Source organism: Trachurus trachurus, assembly GCF_905171665.1.
Source record: "Trachurus trachurus genome assembly, chromosome: 5".
Classification (NCBI taxonomy): Eukaryota; Metazoa; Chordata; class Actinopteri; order Carangiformes; family Carangidae; genus Trachurus; species Trachurus trachurus.
In genome coordinates this window covers 18878635-18898656 of record NC_139896.1, presented here as the reverse complement: position 1 = coordinate 18898656, position 20022 = coordinate 18878635, and the positions used below count along the sequence as shown (strand labels likewise).

The following is a 20022-nucleotide window of genomic DNA, read 5'->3' as shown; positions in this document are numbered from 1 at the left end:
TCCCATTAGGAGGGTTTGTTGCCCCTCTCCACCAAGGCAACGACAGGGGTATCACTGTATATGCTGTAGTGGTGAGTGAGGTGATTGTTGCTGAGGATGAAGGAACAAAATGACGGTCACATCATGACTTCATAGCTTCACATTAACAAAGCTCCACTTCACACTCCTCATCCTCTAACATGACGAAGATGAGCGGGATGTCACACGTGCTCTGGTGTACATTCACTGTCCGAGGACACGCACACAGCTTCATGAGAGAGGGTTAGTGGGGATGGTGGTCTGTTGTTGTGTTGACGATGTGTTGTGTTGCAAATGGTGTCGATGCTGTTTGTGTTGATGTGTTGTCGCCGGTGCTGTGTTGTTATGTTGATGTTGAGTCGATGGTGTTGTGTTGTTGATGGTTTTGTATCGTTGATATTGTTTTCTTGAGTTGATGCTGTTGATGGAGTTGTGTCGATGTTGCTGTTGTGTTTATGGTGTTGTGTTGATGCTATTGATGGTGTTGTGTAATTGCTGGGCAGTCTTGTGGACCGTCTCCTCACCGGAGAGGATGCGGCTGCGTCGCGACGCCTCAGCAGCCAGAGCGCAGGAGATCTCGATCCGCTTCTCCTGTTCCTGCAGCTGCTGCTGGGAGGAGCCAGGAGCTCCGCCCTCCACCGGGCCGTCCAGGACGGGAACCATGTTCTGTAAGCTGACGGACGGAAAAAAGGATGCATTCAGATAAGTCACAATGAACACACAGTGTGGTTCAGACATAAACATGGAGATCCAGTGGCGCAGCACAAAAACAAAATCAGACCCACTTGGACTTGGCGATGAGCGTCTTGATGCGCTCAAGTTTCTTCTGCTTCTCCTTCTGCTCCTCGGGGCTCAGAGGAGTGCTGTTGTCCTCCACAGCCACGTACCGCTCCGGGATCAGGACTTTCTCAGGAGCCATCAGCTACAACACACGGCACACATAATGCTCACAGGTAAATAAATATGGCCTGTCACCACTTTCTACCCCACTTGTCTCTGGGGCGAGCCGTCATCACATCGTTAGTTAATCTACCCTCAGTGCTGTAGAGCTGGAGCTCATGATTACTCATCTGTCTACAAGAGCAGACATGTGGAGGATGTGAGAGCACAGTGAGGAGGCGGCGTGTCAGATGACTCACCTCTGCGCCAATGTCCAGGTCATAACGATCTGGTTCAGCCCGTAACCGTCGGAGACGAGCAATTTCCTCCCGAGGTGATTCCTGAACTGGACCTCGAACCGCCGCCTCCAGGTCCTTGATGTCAATCTCATGAGCTGTGAGCCGCCTGCGAACCTGCCCACACACACACACACACAAACACACAGATGCACAAACAGATAGTGTTAAAATCTGCTGGATTCATAGACACCGAACACTCTCGTTGAAGGATAGAGTAAGTCATTCACTTGGCAGTTGTGTTTGTTGTACATGATGGAGGGTGAGTGTGTGTCTCTAAGGTGTGTGTGACTTTAAGCTGTTTGATTGATGCTACCTGTTTTATGATACAATGATGAGCAAGTATCATTATTTGAAGAGTAACCAGGTCAGGTGAACATCTGGACTATCAGCACGTTTGCATTCTACAACACAATCATAACATGGTCGATCCTACCACTCTGTAGTTGGCTGGAGACTGGCCACCTGACAGGTTTAGACTCCGCCTCTTGTCCCTCACAGAGCTGCTCTGGTTGCGGCGGATTCGCTCGTTCTGCTCCTCTACACTCATCTTGGACTTCACCTCTGCAGGAAACACAGCGCTCTTCGGACGCTCCTGAGACAGAGGCAGCACATAGACAATTTATAAACAAACTAATAAGACATAGGATACATTATTGGAAACAATCAAACATTATAAGTGTGTTCTTGATTTCCCTCAAACCCATCCCTCTTTTCATATGCAACAAAGGTGCAAATGATTCTTGGACCAGAAAAAACCACAAAGAACCCACTATGCTGGAAACAAATTGTTGAATGGAGGTATTTCATCTCAGTTCAACAGCTGCCCTTATGGGGGCGGGACTAGATAAGCTTTTGCTTCTCCCGCTTTCCCTTTCGGCCATGTGTATTGTATTACTCGAATTAAGATGAAGTGTGATGATGATGATTTTGACATGCCCGAAATAAACAAATTGATTGATTGATTGATTGATTGATTGCCAGTGAAACTGTTGAAGAGAGGGCCTTAAAGAGTCTCTGTCAAGGTCTGCTAGGAGACAGGAGCCAGACTTTACAACTGTTGAGTGAAAATTATCTATAGACAAGACATCTCATTTGGTTCAGCCATCATTTTCTGCAACGACTTAAAATGGCTACACCTTTTAGATCGTGACCTCTATGGATGTGGCCCCTGAATGTGACACAGCTAATGTCTACTGTAACAGTGTATGAGCCACTGTGTATGAAATGTTGTTCAGTCTTGATTAGTGACACTGATACTTGTGTATTTACACAACTTTTTTCCGATGATCATTATGTGATCGGATCACCCAAGATAGATGTTAATACCAGGTCAGAGCTGTGGTAAATGCCTTTATTGTCTTATGACAATAAGACAAAGTGATCTGTGCTGTCAAACCAGGACTGGATCTCCTACAGTCTGAGTACAGATGGTTTTGTTTGAGGGCTGAGGTTACAGATCATTGTAGTGCTGTGGTTAAGACATTTGGGTAGGACTGACATGAGGTTTAGGTCAACTTACCCTGGAGAGTCCATTAGGCACTCTTCCATTGTGTCGGGACATTCGAGTAGAGCTGCTGTGTGTTTCATCTGTGGGGGACTTGGTTCTTGGAGGAACAATGCCAACTGTAAAAGAGTGTACAGGACATATGATGAGAAGCTTGGGAAGACGAGGGGGCTCGATTCTCAGAGCTGTGTCCACATCCTGCCAATCTCTGTGGATGTAATCACTGTCACGGCACAGAAATCCTCCATCAGGGTCAGAAGTTCACCAGCTGAGAAAAATGTGATCTGAAGTTGTTGTACCTTTATTCATAACAGACTGCCTCTCCTGGAGCTGGTCCTGCATCTCATTCATGTTTTGTTCTCCATACTTGGCCTGTAACACAGAAGACTGACATTAATCTCATGTCATCAACATTACAGATTGAGGGAATGTGTCAGGTTAACGGATGAGACCGATGCATCATCTGATGCATCATGTGTTCAGAGATGTTGCGTTAAAAACACCTGGTCTACTTGTCACAGCAGGAGTTAAACATGACCAGCATCAATGGCAGTGATGCTTCACACCAGTATCACCTGGTCTCAATGACCAGAGGGACCACAGAGTCCAGAAAAGACCCTGAGATCTTCTGGAGAACTTCTCCACACAGACCTTGAGGTCACATGACGCATCCGTCACTCACTGATATGTTACTGTACCACCATGTCACTGTGTTTCACTGAGTCAGTGCAGTACTGGCTCACAAGCGCTGGCAGTGCATTCTGGGTTTAGGTACAAAACAACACTTTAGATATACACATATAGATTTAGAGCTAGAGGCTTTAAAAAGAGCAAAGATTGAGCAGCCATGTCTGGAACAAGGTCTGTGGGAGGTCAGAGACAGCTGATGGAGACAGTATGATACACAGTATGAAGAGGTTTGAAGCGATGACGGAGCGGAGGACGGTCTCTGGTGAGCTACAAGGTTTGGTATGATGTTCTGACATGACGACACTGGACAACAGTCAGGACCACGTGGAGGGGGGAGACACCCAAATACCTTTCTGACACGAGGATCTTCACCATCGAGGTAACCGTCGTCAAGGCCCAAGCTGCGTAGCCAGGCGGTGCTGTCAAAGGGCAGGGGGGGTACGGAGGGAGGAGAGGTAGGGGAGGCGGGGGAGGGCTCCAAAGGGTAATAGGCCCTGGGGAGGGGAGGCCTTGGGGGAACACTTTCCTAGATTACCATAAGGCCAGGATAGGGAGGGAGGGAGGAAGGAAGGAAGGAAGGGAAGAAGGAGAAAGGGACAGGAGGAAGAGAGAGTGCTGCACATCAGGAGGACTGATAAAAGCCAGGCAAAGTGCAGAGCAGAGAGGATCATGGGAATGATTACGTGGAATGGGGTCTTGATCCCATGTTAAGGAGTTAGATGTGAAAATGCCGGAGGGGTCCAGTTAGACAGACTCTGACCGCCCACTATACCTGAGCCTTCTGTTTCTATTAAGAACTGACGTCGTTTACAGGTTCAGCTCAGACGTGTGGAGTTTTCTGATCTGCCTCTCAGGGACCACGACGAGGCCTCAGCTGGACTCTACCTCACATTAACTGTATTAACTGTTTACTATGTAAATTTCTCAGAGTCAGACTGAAACAACAGAGCCACAGATGTTTAGTCCTTCTGTGTGATAGGAGCTCAGACTCCTCAGAGGCTAGACCAGCATCCAAAAGGACCATTTAGATACAGGGACAGGTTCAGACCACTAATTATGTGTGTTGATTATAATCTGGGGGGAAATATTGTTCCTGTTTTTTTTTTTCAGTGTTAAATTTGATGATGATGATAATAATGAGGATGATGGGGATGATGATGCTGGTAACTGTGGATGTCACAGTCTTTAAAGATGGCTCTGCATGAACACTCTACCTGAGTGGTTCTTGGGTGAGTCAGACTGTGTCAGAGTACTGATCACTAAATCTGAAATATCGGGGGTCCCCTGACTGTTGGGGTAAGTCAGCGGTCTCATACCTGGACCACCATGACTCGGTGGCTGCTGCGGCGTGTGCGGGCTAACACCTTTACAACAAGGGGTTGAGCGTACATGAAGATCTGGAGCGTAATTTATTGATACATCAGTCTGACAGTCTGAGTTTTGGAGAAGCAGGATCTGGGATTCGGGCACAGACCAGTGTCTGTTGGAGGACTGGTTTCTGACGCCACCATGGTCTCTTGCTGAGGGCTGAGACTGATGAGAGTCTGGATAAACATCTTTTCTAAGACCAATTCTGACCTCCTGGATGCAGCTGTTTGAGGACCAGCTGACAGGGCGGACCTGGACTGGGCCTTGATGATGACTGCTGTATCTGGAGTCCCGGTATTGTACCTGGAGAAGACAAATCTGTTCTTCTGCTCTGGCTTTTTCTGGATTTACAAGCTGGTCAGAGTCTGAGCTGGTTCTGTGGTTCATGTTTTGGTCTACCTCCTCTATCACAGGGTCTAGTCTACCCAGGGACTCCCGGTGATTTTGAAAAGCATGATAGGACTGGGGACCGGTGTGCTCATAGTTGTCGATGCTATAGTAATTTACATGTTCTGTGTGCAGGCCTGTGTCAGACTCAGTGTAACTCTTGGGTCTACACCTGGGCTTGGGGTCAGCTTTGAAATGAGGCACTACACAAGACCTGGGACGGGGTTTAGGGCTCGATCTTCTACGCACTTCAGGGTTAGTTCTAGAGTCTGAATACACGCCTGAAACAGGTTTTGGGTTGGGGTCAGGCCCCAGCTGGGTGTGTCCGGTGCTTACCTCCGGGCCCAGCTGTTTGGTGGGGGAGGCCTGGGAGCCGGGCACTGGGGAGAAGGGGCTGAGCGGGCTGGTGAGGCTTACTGAGCTCAGGGGACTGGCTGGACTATTGGTGCTAAAGGAGCCTGATGCACCGCTGGCCACTGCAGGAGAGACAGAGGGGGAGGGTGTTAGAATATACAGAACAGAGACATTAGTGATTAACGTAGACCATTTCTTTGTGTTCACCTCTGTGCTTGGCTGTGTCAGTGCCTCTGGAAGAGTTGTTCTTGTGTAGTCCCTCTAAAACGTCCTGGACTCTCCAGAACTCCTTCTGGATGTGTCTTCGGACTAGTTCACTCTGCAAAACCCCCGGGCAGAAAAAGAGGTAAGAGAGAGGAAGACGATAAGTCTCTGTCAGGGGTCACACACAGACTTACAGGGCCATGCCGTTTTTTAATTCTCATCATGTTGAGCTCAGAGGGCCACCGTACTAATGAGGCAGATGTCTTTTACCTGTCCTCCTGCATTAAGCTGCTCCCACAGATCTCCGTGGATGGCATTGGCCTCGTCCTCCAATGCTTCAAACTCCATACGAGTAGTGGTCAAAGCCTGAAAGACAAAAACAGCTCATCTTTTTTCATCCGCTGTTACAACATGCTCTCACATCACTATGGACACATTGTTACAACATGAACGTTACATCACAGTGGGATGAAGGGAGTGATTACACATTACATTCTGTTAATTAGAACTATGGCACTTTGCACTTGGGTTCTTGTTTTTATTCTTTAATCAGATTTAAATTAGTAAGTACTAATTAGTAAGGCCTATTATTATTATGATTCCGAAGTAAACTATTGATATATTGTATGTACTGTATTATTGATATATTGTATGTACTGTATTGTATAGAATTTTTCTGTGTAATTTATTAACCTTGTTTCACTTTTAGCACTCCCCTCCCCTTTCCCCCTCAGGCTGCACTTGAAAATAAGAACTTTGTTCTTAATTTGCTTGCCTGGTTAAATAAAGGTTAAATAAAAAAAATTAAAAAAAAAAGTAAAGCAACTTGCACCAACTTAACAATGATCATGTCTCAGATGCCAATGGTCTATTCTGTCCCCCTTTTAACACTGTCCACTGTCCACTTTGTCTAATATTGTTTGCATACATGTTTTTCCATATGTTTTTTTTCTATGCCTGCAGCACTATGTGCCTGAGACAAATTTCCCTGTAGGGACAATAAAGTTTATTTGATTTGATTTAATAAACAACAGACATATGTTCTTACACTGGAGGCCTGGGACAGCTCTCCCCTGATGTTGATCAGCTGGTTCTGCAGAGACTCTTTCTTGAACTGCAGCTTCTCCATGGCCAGAGGCTGGTTATGGTACAGCTCCATCTCCTGGTGAGTGGCCACTAATGCCTCCTCTAGGCTGTCCTGGGAACGGTAAGCATCATCACAGACAGGATTCATTACATAGCATTAGACGTTTCTAGTTTCATGGTGATTGTGAAGCAGCATCAATAACACCTGATGTAACAGCATAAGGAGGGTGACGTACTTTGTCCATCCTCAGTCTGTGGACCACTGCCTCATGGTCTTTCAGAACCCGGCTTTGCTCACACAGCCGACCCAGGAGTTTCTATTTCAGACAGGACAGAGAGAATTTGGATGTAGATGTACACATTTAGATGTTAAATGCATGACTGTGTGTCCGCATACGTCTTCCATGTATTAAAACGCGGGTGGAAGGATCAGAGTCATTGTTATTGTTTGTCTGTTTCTAATGTGCAGTATTGAGCCTCTTACACTGGTTTCAATCTCATTGAGTTTCAGCGTGGGGTGCAGCTCTCCTCTGTAGACATCATGGAACGGAGGTACCTGTGAAAACAAACAACATCATCATCATCCTCATCCTCATCCTCATTGTCATCACGATCACCATCATAAGTCAGACAGCTCAGACACCAGGTGCTCCTGTTCTTCATTCTGAGGAGTGTCAGGACAATTTCTGTGTAAACACAGTAACTGTCCGCAAACAGATGTTGATTCTGATAATGAATACCTGATCATTACCACATCTGTAAATGTGACAGAAACATCTTGGGAGTGTGGCTATAAGTAACTGAAGGTTGTCACCTCCGAAGGACACACACACACACACACACACACACACACACACACACACACACACACACACTGAACACAACTGTAACATCCACATGGAATATGATGGAGATAAACAGCGATGTCTGAGACCAGTCATCACCAGACACCTGGGACATGATGATGAACACGAGTTTATGGCTGTGACTTCTAAATAAATAATTTGTCATTGATTTACTGGTAACACAAATCGGAGCTGTTGTCACACTGGTCAGGACAGGTGAGGGGCTGGTGTTATTGGTGAGGGATCTTCAGGCCTCAGTGCTGATGTGCTGTCCTAGAGTGTGTCTCATTTTCCCTGATTCATCAAGTCCAGACAGCAAACACGTGACAGTGGGATGGAGCTGGGGCGAGGCTGACCCCACTTCAGACCGCACCATGGTGTGTCTGAAGTCTGCACGATATGAAATACAATTTCCAAAAACACAAACAGTTCATGAGTGAACTGTTTTGCAATAAAGGGGAAGCACGTTTTGCCCTAATTGGCGTTTGACTGCAAGGGTCTCTGTGTGGGGGAGACCTCAGCAAACAACTGCTGACAGACGTTACGATGTGTCAGTGCTGGGAGTGGTCAGGGAAAATCGATATCCCAGCGAGAGACCCTCACATACATGAGCAGACACCCCTCTGACCCTGACCCATAGCTGGATTGATGACATGATGGACAACAACAGTGTGGACCACATGCAAAACGAGACAAGAAGAGAGAGGCAGGCTTGGACAGGTGTGGAACATCTGGTCTGTTAGAGGTCTATATCCAGGCAAACTGGACTGAACTGGACAAGCCCCAAAGTCTAAGAGAGTCCAGCTGTTTGACTAGTTAAGTGTCACAGCAGCAGTGCTGGTGCTGTGGCTGAAGCCTGCCTCCCTGTGCTGCTCTCTCCTCTCTTACTTGAATACAGAGCTTTGCTGATGAGGACGAGCGCTCCACCATTCTGGTAACTGAGCCAATTAGACGGTTTCCCTCCAGCACCTGAGGATTCAGCTCACAATTACAGACACCTCACAGCAAACTTGAGGAAATACACCGAAGCCAAGTTAACAATTTGTCTTCACAGCTAACTCACAGATGAGCATCATATAGGTGACACATGGGGGGGGGGGGGTAGGTCACAGGGGTGGGGGGGTGGGAGGGGTAGGGGGTTCACGTTGCGTTATGTGTCTGTGTCCCTACCTGCTGGTCTAGGTAGTCCAGGTTGCGCTGGAGCTGAAGGTCTAATATGTCCTCCTGAGCCAAGCAGCAGTAGCATACATGAAAGCACACAAACATACACATAGTACAGACGGATGGCTCAGAGACACTGCAGCAAAGCACCACACACCCAATCACACTGGATGCCCATGGCGGACGGACACATGCTACGAGGCCTATCTTGGATCTATCTCCGAGCACCTGCTAACACATACCTTATCTGCTGCTTATATCTGGCAATACTGGCTTCTGCCAACATCTACTCACACCTGCTAAGATCTCATATAGACCTATACTAACTGGAAACATTGGCTAACATCAGCTAAACAATGCACCCAGCTGTCTGCTATCCACTTATATCTGGCAATATCTACTGGCTTATGTCAACATCTGGCAGCTAACATCACGCTACATTACTATCTGCATATCTGCCAATATTTACTAGCTTCTAATATCTGCAGCTATACTATATCCGGCATTATCTGCCAACACCTTCCAACACCTGATAACAAGATCTAACAAAACTTTCAGGTTTGGCTTGTTTTAAGTCTTCCTCTTATTGGGTCTATGGGTTCTATTTACTGGTTTAAAAAAAAGAAAAGAAAGACCGCTCCACCTCTAGGCTACATTATATTTTTGGCATGTATCTCCCATGACACTGAACTTAGATGCTTGGGGGACTCCATAAAGGTCTCGATTGTGAACATTGTACACACACAAAGACACACAAACAGACAGACACACGCAAGAATGGCTCCAGTGGTGAACAGATCATCAGATGTAAAAAGGGTTAGGGCAGGTCAACAGAGGATAGGTGTGAAGGAGAAACCACACAGCTGTATGCAGCTGCAGAGCAAAGCTACACATGCCACTACACTGACTGCGTGAGACCGTGTGTGACTGTGTGACTGTGTATTGCACATCAGTGGCACATACCATTTTACTGTGGATGGAGGGGGAAACAGGATAGTTATGATGGTACAATCCTTGGCTTAAGGACCTCCTGTCACCAGGGTAGTCGTACTGAAGGAAGGAAGGAAGGAAGGAAGGAGGGTTGGTAGGTAGGAAAGGAATCAAAGACAGGAGGAAGAATGGAGATCAGAATGAGTGAAAGTGTTAGGATGGAGTAAAGTTGAACACGGAGACAAACATCAGCTTTCACTACTTTCACACACAATGACTGACAATCTGTTGCATGAGGTAATTTACAAACCTTTACTTCAGGCTCTTAAACATGATGCGAGATGTTAATAATACGTTTAAACTGTAACAGACTTAAGACGCTCCACAAACACACAAACACACACATGCATCCACTGACCTTGGGTGAGCTGAGAGACCGCCTCAGGCTGTAGACCGATGGATCAGCGTAGATCATGTCGTCCCTCATCCTCCCAGAGAACCGGTCAAAGCGGGCAGACAGGGACCGAGCTGGGGAGGCAAAGTTGGGGGGCACGGGGGAGTAGGGTCCCCCCGATGATGAGGACGGCGACCGGGGCACAGACCTGGAGCGCGGCTGTATGGACAGCCGCCTCATGGATGTCTCCATCCCACTGTAGTATTGCGGCCCCCATGAGTCCCTGGACATCGGGGGTCCATACAGCTGATGGGGTCCGTCCCTCAGCGAGTGGCGCTTCTCCTCCACGGTCCATCGTCGGTCATACCCCCCAACGGCAGAGACGGAGCAGATGCTGTCAGGCCGGACCCCTGGTGGGTACAGAGGGTACTCCTCCACATACTGGGGGCCACCGGGGTAGCCGTAGTAGTCAGATGGTACCCCCCGGTTCACTGTGTAGTAACGAGAGGGGCTGGAGGGACAGAAGGAGAAATGTGATGAAACAAATTTGAAAAAACAGGCTGAAGTTAGTGTCTCAACCAGCAGCTATACATTTATGGAGTTAGTTTGTAATGACATGTTTTAAGTTGACCTTTGTAATAAAAATAAAAGAATAAATAAAGTAAATTAAAAATAAAGTCAAATCTGTAAACATTTTTAATTGCACTGATCACGAAAGCAGACATGATGGGGCTTTTCCAGCTTTAACATCACAACTCCACACTCCCAATAACAGATTAACCCAACAGAGAAGAAAACCCTCAGAGAGAAACAGGTGTTCTCCAAGCCTGGGAGGCGCTATAGAGTCCCACTGGCCAAGGGTTTGTTTAAAAAGTATTTCATCCCAATACCACCTGCCCCCTCAAATCAACCAGGTAGTGAACACACATAACAGGAGCTGCTCCACTGTACTTAGAAAACGTGTACCTTAATTGTGTTTTATTCCCATTTGGATTTTATATTTTTAAAGGGGATGTATTACGGAAATATTACTTTTTGAAGGCTCTTTAACATATATTTGGGTGTTTGATTTGCCTCCCGGCCCCCAAAATGTGAGAATTGACAAAAACAAATCTGTAATTTTCAGGATCCCGAGGCTGAAATCCATGTGGTTTTACGAGCTGTTCCCTCGGTTGTCATCCAATCATGTCATTAGTTTTTGAATTTGCATAATACCACCCCTACCTGTGAGTACCAAGGGGGGTGGGGCGGGGTGAGCAGTGGCTCATCTACATTTAAAGGGACAGGCACTGAAACCAGCCGTTCTGAACAGGGCTGTTTTGAGAGGATGACAAGAACTGTGATGTTTGATATACCCCAAATACATACGTATACAAATACCCCAAGTATTTGACCGAAGCATGTCACAGACATGTCTTTGAGACACCTGGGAACTATTTTAATTTGTGGAAAAGGGGCAGAATATGTCTCCTTTAATATACACATCTGTCTATATGTACGGTGAGACGAAGACAATTTTCCACCATGGTGGATAATAAAGATTTATTGCATTGTACTGTATTGTAGCTACCTGTTGAGGTCCTCCTGGGAGGCCATGCCCCGCCGCTGGTTGACCCACTGCTGCAGCTGGGCCATGGAGCTCTTTCTCTGCGCTACTCTCTCAGGTACGGTCCTGGGCACAAAGCCCCTCCTCAGTACCACGTTCTCCTGCTGCTCCCTGGGGTCCTGCTGCACCGGACCACCGCCCCCCTCGGGGTGTCCCTGAGTGGCACGGTGTCCACTGTGACTCCTGGACGGAGGCTGTTTGCTATTGCTGTTGTTGGACATGACGTTGTTGGGGCCGTGGTTGGCCCAACCATTAGGATGATGATTTAGATGGGGGGCTGGGTCGGGACCTGGTCCTCCCCCCTCATCTTCACCCCCTGCCCGTCTTCTGACGTTCTTTTTTCCCTCCAGGTCGGAGCGGGGAGTAGACGAGGGAGGAGTCTCCAGGCCTACCCCGTTAACCTTAGGGTGTGTGGGCGGGTCACTGTCAGTTTCATTGTGGGTTTGTGTGTGTGGATGCTGCTGGGGGTCCGGGGCGTTGGTCACCATGGTGTGGTTGAGATCAGCTGGGGTTTCTGAGCTCGTTCTGTTGAGGGAAACACAGACAGTAAAACATTAAAGAGACAGGAGGAATGACCAGCACAGGAGGTAGATGTGATAAAAGAGTTTCTCCTTCTAATGAGACCAGGGGCCGTATTCACAAAGCCTTTTATCTTACCGCTAGGAGTGCTCCTAACTCGCACTAAAAGTTTTTACGTAGGAGTTTTTTCTTAAAAGCTATTCACAAAGCCGCTGAGACCTACTCTTACTAAGGATAAATCACTAAGAGCAGAGTAAGAGTCACGCCCCTGGTGACGCCCCGTTGCTATGGATTACGTCAATTCTCGTGCACGAATTCGAGGCGCTCAACACGGTGATTGGTTGTTGAGTGCCGGCGGCGCCCCCCCCCCCCCTCCGCTTCCCTCCCCTCCCTCCTCCTTCTCCTCCTCGCCGCCGCCGGCCGCTCCGCTCCACTTTTTTTTTTTTTTTGTTGCCGTCAGGTCCGACGGGGCTTTTTAGATTGCTTCGAGTCCAAACCACTGTCTCTGCTGCCGAGTTGGGCTCTGAACTTTCTGTCTTTCTCTCTGCCATCTGCATCTTTCTGCTACAGTTTTTGTCGCGTCTCACTTTGCAAATGCAATGAGGGTCAGTGCGTCCACTCGCAAAGCAGCCGCTGGTTTTTTTTCTTCCCACATTTTAATATTAATTTTCACATTCGTTGACAGCCCTAATATTATATATGGTGATCATAATAATGATGAGAAAAGAAAATGCATTACCCACATTTGTGGCCTATAGCAGGATTTGAACCCAGACTAACAATACGTTTAGTTTACTGGGGGAGCAGCCTTATCACATGAGCTATTACTACTAGATGTGTGTGTCTAGCGCATCAGCATGACTGCATCGCAGCAGTCGCAGTTACCTCGGTCCGACCGTTGTGACGCCTATATTGGACAGTCCGTCACCGTCACTACTCCCGTTTTATAGCGAAAATGTTGTAGATGATCCAAAAAAAAAAAAAAAAAAAACACAGACAAAAAGGCACGTTGGGCATCAAAGGGCAAAGGGGCAGGTGCTCCAGCTCCCCCCTCTGCAGCAATTCGCAGTCCTCCATACATTTGCCTGGTGCAGCCATTTGCGATTCTTTGTGAATAGGTCTTACTGAGTTAGGAGTCCTCACGAGGACTTTTAAGCTCTCCCAGACTTAGGAGCTACTTTTAGGCATAAAATACTTTGTGAATTACTCTTATTTTAAAAAACTAGGAGTCCTAAATTTAAGACTGACACGCCCACTTTTTTTAGGAGTTGCTCCTAAATTCGGCCCATAGGAGCTACTTTTAACCTTAAGATTCTTTGTGAATACGGCCCCTGATGAACCAAATGATCCATTGCTGCCCTTCAGCTCCATTTCATTTTTACATTGTCTCAGGGAACGACAAGAAACACTGGACAGGTGTGTGACTCTGGTATCCCTATTGACAAATCTAAAATGGACATTCATTTTCAGAAAATGTAAACCATGGTCTGTCCGTCCATGTGTCTGTCTTCTTACAGTCATCCGGTGTAAATGTTTAACAAATGGAAGATGGATATAAATTGCATTTCTAACGGTGCTGTGTCCTGCTGCCATTTGCAGTGTCATTCCTAATACAACCAACAGATGGCAGTAGAGTTTAACTTTCAAATCCCCTATGTTGTAAATGGGTTGCACTGTACTGTATGTACTGTGTGTCTGTGTGTACCATAAGTACTGTGTAATTGTGTGCCCTGTACGGTGTGTCTCATCATGTATGCGGTCGTTACCTCTGTGTTTGCTGGACGTTGACCTGTGCAGCCTCGTTCATGGCTGTGATCCACTCCTCCTGCTCCTCATGGCTGTCTGCGCTGAAGTAGTACGTCCTGGTCCCAGCGTGCTCGGCCTGCATGCAAAACACAACGGCACCCTTCAGCTCTCCCTCCTCACCCTCCTCTTCCTCCTCCTCCTCCAACCAAACCTGCAGAGGGACACAGAAGCAAGACAGACAGCACATCAGTACATCAGCCAACAACTTCATCATCTTCATTAGCACAACTTCATCCTCTCATGCAATGAAAAAGCATGACAGTGAAGACATCAGGCTCAGTCTTCTCAGAGTTAGAAGCATTGAAGAAAACATGTCCACAAATCCTCAGTCTAACAACACAACTTAAGTCTCTCCATTAGAAAGATTGTAGGTGGAGTGGGGAAGCCTTATCCTAACTGATCACATGTGTAACTTCAAAAAGGGAATAAGTGAAGAACATGGTGGGATTATTTAAAACCTGTTCCCTGGAAACACTTATGTTGTGTTGTATTGTGTTTGTTAGTCTTTTTGTTGTCTTATTTATAACAATGTTTTATAAAGTTGCAGCATGTTTGTCTATTTGCATGTGTTCTTCTGAAGTTACAGTGTGTTGAGCTCTCAGGGCCACGGTAGTCCTTTATGAGGAAGTGCAGAGACTCCCTGCACTTGTCTCTTAAGGGTCAAGAAACAGGCGCAGTCAGAGTAAGACTTGAGATAATAATACTTCATAAATAACCTGCACTTGACTTGAGTTTGTAAAATGTTCTTTTTATCATTCTGTCTGGTTCAAACCCACCTGCTTGAGTCATTTGATTTATTAACTAGGAGAGAACACTGCTGTTGGTGACATAATCAGCAGACATAAAATGTTTTTAATGATCTACTCAGTTTCCTCCCAGTCACTAGCTCTCAGTCCTTAAATATCCTCTCAGATCTCTTCTTATGTCCTAAAACTCACATTTTAAATCATGACAGTCCCACAAAAAACCCAAACTGTCTCCGTGCAGACATGCAGACATGCAGTGCACACATTATAATCATGCAACAGTGAGTAGAATAAAAACAAATCCTCAGTGCACCTACTGTTCTCTCTGCCACATCAGGGGGCAGCGAGGACCAGAAGACCTCAGGAGGAGGGAGAGACGACAGTGAGGGAGGGACAAGTTAAGGCTTGTGGTGTCAAAGGTCACTGCTGGTGAGTCTGATGCTGGCATCCTCTCATTACAAAAACCCTACTGTTACTGTAATGTTTTCATTGTGAGATGGTTTGTGATATGTTAATCCACTGTGAGGAAACACGTCTGGCTTTAAGGGTGCCATATCAGAACCTGCACATCATACACAGCTCACTGACCAAAGTCTGTCCTCGTTTACTGGTGTAAAAAACCCAATCATCTCAGCTGAGCGGTCACATTATGTAACATGTAAGCAAGCTTCAGAGATGGACCACAGGAGGGCAGCAGCACACACTAAAGTACCACTCAGTCACCTTCAGGAGGCATCAGCTATGACCAGGAGCTTCAGATTCAAAGATCTGTGTCAGTGACTGAACACCAGCTTCAGGATGTTGTCACACACACACACACACACACACGTTGAGCACATCAACCCTCAGCTGCAGGTCTTATATCAGTGTGGAGGAGGATATGTCTCCCTGCATGAAAACAAATGATGATCTCCTTTACCGTTCATCATCCATCATCATGGTAGTGACGATACAAGGCTCGAGTTATTTACACATGTTAATTCCTTGTATGTCCAAGTTGAGATCAGCATCAACCACAGCCACTCACTGCAGTCAGTTCAATTATAAGGTCAGATGTTATCCTGTTAGATCAGCTGCTCCACATCAAACTGATCTCATTTCAGACTCATGTGAGATATTCCGGTGCGTCCATGTGTATTTGTGTGTGTGTGTGTGTGTGTGTGTGTGTGTGTGTGTGTGTGTGTGTGTGTGTGTGTGTGTGTGTGTGTGTGTGTGTGTGTGTGTGTGTGTGTGTGTGTGTGTGTGTTTAGAGGGAGGTTTGCTGCCGTACGTCAACAGAAGGAAATGATGTCACTGTTCGAGAGGAGTCACTTCCTTCCACGGTGGAGCTCTACGAGGCTCCACCTTCGGCTGTGACATGAGGAGATGCAATTGGCTGAAATGGCTGTATCATATGTGGGAGCAGTAACCTAGCAACAGAGGTGGAGCTATGGGAAGGATGCATGTGTGTGTATGTGTGTGTGTGTGTGTGTGTACATGCATTTGGTTCCCGTCCCTCATTGTCCTTCCTTTGTTCACACAGGAAAAGAACGACGGAGGTGACGGTTCATCATCATCACCATCACCACCACACCATCATCATCATCATCATCATCATCATCATCATCATCATCATCATTGCATATAATGAATCAGAAAGGTAAAATTATTGTCATGATTGATCATATTTTCAGGATAGGAAGGAAAGAACAAGACTATGAATGAAGAGAAGGGGTGAAGGGTGGACAGATGGAGGTAAAAAGTCAAAACTTAATGTAAGAAAAAGGTGAAAAGATAAGATAAGATAAGATAAACTACTCTAATACACCACAACACCTGTTCCAGATCTCAGGATCAGGAAGTGGGACGAGTCCAGAATCACCCAGCAAGAACAACAATGTGACTCTGTGCTGCTCTGGGTTGTGGACATCACTTTATTCAGAGACTGTCCTCCTGTCTGTGCAGCAGCTTCACACATATTCAGGTTTGACCCTGTGGTCCTGGTGATTATGATGGGAGCACACAGGGAATCATCATGTGTTGACGAAACACAAGAGAGCAGTGTTTGTTTCCTGTTTAAACTCATCACCACCATCTCTTTAACCCAGCCAGGACAGTCTGAAAAAACTAAACTGTGTCTGTATTACAAAAATCCTCAGCATTAATAAAGAACTCACTTCAACCTAAACCAAACAAAGTCCTGTAGATTTGCATCCATGTCAGAACAGAACAGACCACAACTGTTCTGTATGTTTAACTGTCTTGGTTATTATTGATGATGGTGATGGTGACAGAGGCATACGGTGTGTGTGCACGTTTACACTTGGAGAACACGGTGTATCTAGTCAGGCATGCACCCAGCTGATCAGGAAATGCAAACACACACACACAGGATTATGTTTCACTCACTGATACGTCCGAGCCACAACAATAATTCAGTACAGTCATCTAAAATACTTGCTGCTGATTGGCTGCGAGATGTCATTAAGAATTTACAATGTGATACAGTCCATCAACTGAAGTAACAATATTCTTTGTTCTACCTCTAATTTCCACAGAAGACCAACACAGCAGCTTCTCTGTTCGTCTTCACACTGTATGCAAACCAACAGCAGGTGTCTGGTTGAGTTAGTGAAAGGTTGTGTTTTTGTTAGATGTTCATTAACACATTACTGCTGACTTGACTACAATATCTCTCTGGCAGGAGCCAGGCGCTGGTGGTTATACACCAGTGTAAAATGGCTGTGTCACACTGTTCTGAACTGTAAGACTGTCTTATCCAAATACAACATATGAACAAAAAAACACTGATTTACTGTGAACATTAAAAGGATTCATGCTCAGTTTTATTTTGTTAGGGTCTGAGCTTTTACTCTGAAGGTGTTATGGCTGAGATATGCGTGTCTCTTCACTCCTCCCTGTCACATTTAGCCTCGGTTAGAGGTGGACTGTTTAACCTCTGTGTGGAATGTGCTCCTTATCTATACAGGTCAGTCATGTCACTGACACTTTAAAGCTACAGTCATGTTGCCTTCAGTCTGTATGTGATCTTTTACATCTTAGTGTCTTAGTGTGTCGTGTTGTGTGGGTTAGCTGAACATGCGCGTGTTTTTGGAGTGAACTAAACGTATCAATGTGGTTATGCTTAATCACCAGCAGTTGGCGTTACTGCACCGAAAGGCCGTTTCCCGACCGCCAAAGTAATATTGCAGCGGGCGATTTATGCTTCTTTGCATAGCTCTGGAAATTCAAACAAACAGACAAACAGCCCCTGGTGCTGCTGAGGCCAGTACATGTTCACCAGTTAAACACTGTTTCATACAACTGTCATTCGGCTCATGTTATGTTAGTCTATTAAGTGGTAGGCCACAGGACAACTAAAGTATAAAATATAAAATATAGATAGAATATATAAAAGATAGCATATAATGTTGGGCTAAGCAATTGATCTAAGTATGAAGTGTGGCCACCACATCTCAGAGGTGCACACTTATAACAGTTTCTGACGTCAGTCTGTAAGACTAACTTTGAACAACACAGATATCTACATGACTTTACCTTCCCACTGTAAAGAACACGATGTATTTACCCTATAGACAGTTTCAGAGAAACCAGCGTACACCCTGATCTTTGTCTTCATGTCCTGCTAGAGATAACAGATACAGACGGACTGTGGGTGAAAAGGCAAAGACTGCTGCACACATCATTTGGACTGCACTGTAAATTATGTAGGTAATGTGTTGGCATGGCAACCATGCATCCACGTGGATTAGTTGTTGTGGTGGTTTGCATCTATCAGAGAAGTCACTGTCAGAGGAAATTGTTTACTTACTGCACACACACACACTTCAGCATCAAGTTCTTTCTCTAAACATACAGTTTGTTTGTGTGTGTCTGTGTCTGTGTGTGTCTGTGTCTGTGTGTGGCTGTGTCTGTCTGTGTGGGTGGGTGCGTGCGTGTGTGTTTATCTAGCTTGCCAAATCCAAGTCAGGAAATGCTGTCAATGCAACCATTCAGAAAGAAGCAGCACTGAGAGCCATTGAAAAGCTTCCTGGGTCTCTCACTCTCTGTCTCACACGCACACACAGAGCAAGAGAGAACGAGAAAGAACAAGTACACACACACCTCCTACGTGTGTGTTGTATGCACACTGTCAACTTGGCTTTGTTCAGTCTGCGTTGTTAATCACTTCTTTATTATGTCATTTATTCATCAGGTAACACTCACTGAGCTGTTGACTTTCACAGGTGGAGCATTAAAACTGTTCTTCCTCTTACACATGGACAATGTAGCCGTCTTTGAGAAGCAGTGCTCTTATATTACATAGTTTTTTAACACAAAGTTATTTCTTGGTCATTTTGTCCTTAATTAGGATAGATCTGTGAGAGATGGGCAGGAAAGTCAGGGAGAGAGAGCGTGGATGACATGCAACAAAGGACTGACATCAGTTATCTAAATAATTAATTAGGTCTAATAACGCAGTGAAATTAATTGTTGTGTTATGCAGGTCAGCATAGGAAAGGAAAGTCATATCCATCACCTATATATCTCAGATCAAACACTTGCAATGCTATGAGACCAACATTTGAAATATGGGTTTGGCTAAAGGCCAAAATACGGAGGGTGGATCCACCAGCTGTAGAGAAGTAGGTGATAACGTGACGTAGAGCAGATATGTGAGAAGATATGATTTACACCTCGGTGATAACCTTCACCTGCAGATTAGATCTCAGCCTCAAACACAATCTCAGACTCATTCAGAAAGATTAACAAAGTTTCTTCATCAATTTGGAGGGTTGGAGGGTGGAGGGTTGAAGAGGCAGTGTTTCTGCCTCTTCAACCCTCCACACTCAGCCGTTCTTGCATAGAAGCCTTAATTCAGGCTTTTACACATGCTTTAATTCAGGCTTTAATTCAAACTATAATTCAGGTTTTAACTGTGGTTTAACTTGGGAATTAACTCAGGCTTTAAATGACCTCTTTAAATGAGCCTGACCTCTCACCTCCATCTTTAGATTGAAGTAATTACAGGGTCACATTGTCAAACAGCCAGCAGAGCCAAAGCCTCCTGGGAGTTTTTGTGAGGTTCAATTAAGCACTCAACCCTCTTTACACCACGAGTTTTCCCCACGTCTGTGTTTGACGGAAGATTTGGGGAGTGAACACCCTGGTCAGTGACGTGGAGACCAGGAAGCAGCAACAAAAGCTCAGATGAGTGAACTCAGCCTCCCGATAACTGTGTTGAAC

The 20022-nt window shown here is 45.8% G+C and overlaps 2 protein-coding genes across 13 annotated transcripts in view; one reads left to right on the top strand and one right to left on the bottom strand.

Annotated features, from left to right (window-relative positions):
- tp53rk (TP53 regulating kinase) overlaps nucleotides 1-20022 on the top strand; it is a gene marked incomplete at its 5' end in the record, with an annotated part of 199246 nt that overhangs the window by 112737 nt on the left and 66487 nt on the right. The window lies entirely within an intron of this gene.
- Nucleotides 1-20022, bottom strand: part of plekha6 (pleckstrin homology domain containing, family A member 6) — a 38286-nt gene that overhangs the window by 4227 nt on the left and 14037 nt on the right. For 4 of the 12 annotated variants that reach the window (XM_083971937.1, XM_083971948.1, XM_083971945.1 and 1 more), the window contains 17 exons: nucleotides 14011-14201; nucleotides 11690-12250; nucleotides 10144-10630; nucleotides 9759-9845; nucleotides 8805-8858; nucleotides 7274-7345; nucleotides 7026-7106; nucleotides 6752-6901; nucleotides 5974-6069; nucleotides 5707-5818; nucleotides 5482-5621; nucleotides 3000-3072; nucleotides 2716-2819; nucleotides 1630-1788; nucleotides 1158-1310; nucleotides 804-940; nucleotides 543-691 (listed from right to left, as the gene is read on the bottom strand). In XM_083971937.1, coding sequence (XP_083828063.1) covers nucleotides 543-691; nucleotides 804-940; nucleotides 1158-1310; nucleotides 1630-1788; nucleotides 2716-2819; nucleotides 3000-3072; nucleotides 5482-5621; nucleotides 5707-5818; nucleotides 5974-6069; nucleotides 6752-6901; nucleotides 7026-7106; nucleotides 7274-7345; nucleotides 8805-8858; nucleotides 9759-9845; nucleotides 10144-10630; nucleotides 11690-12250; nucleotides 14011-14201 — 2806 coding nt within the window. The other 8 variants (XM_083971943.1, XM_083971946.1, XM_083971939.1 and 5 more) reach the window with 6 other exon arrangements.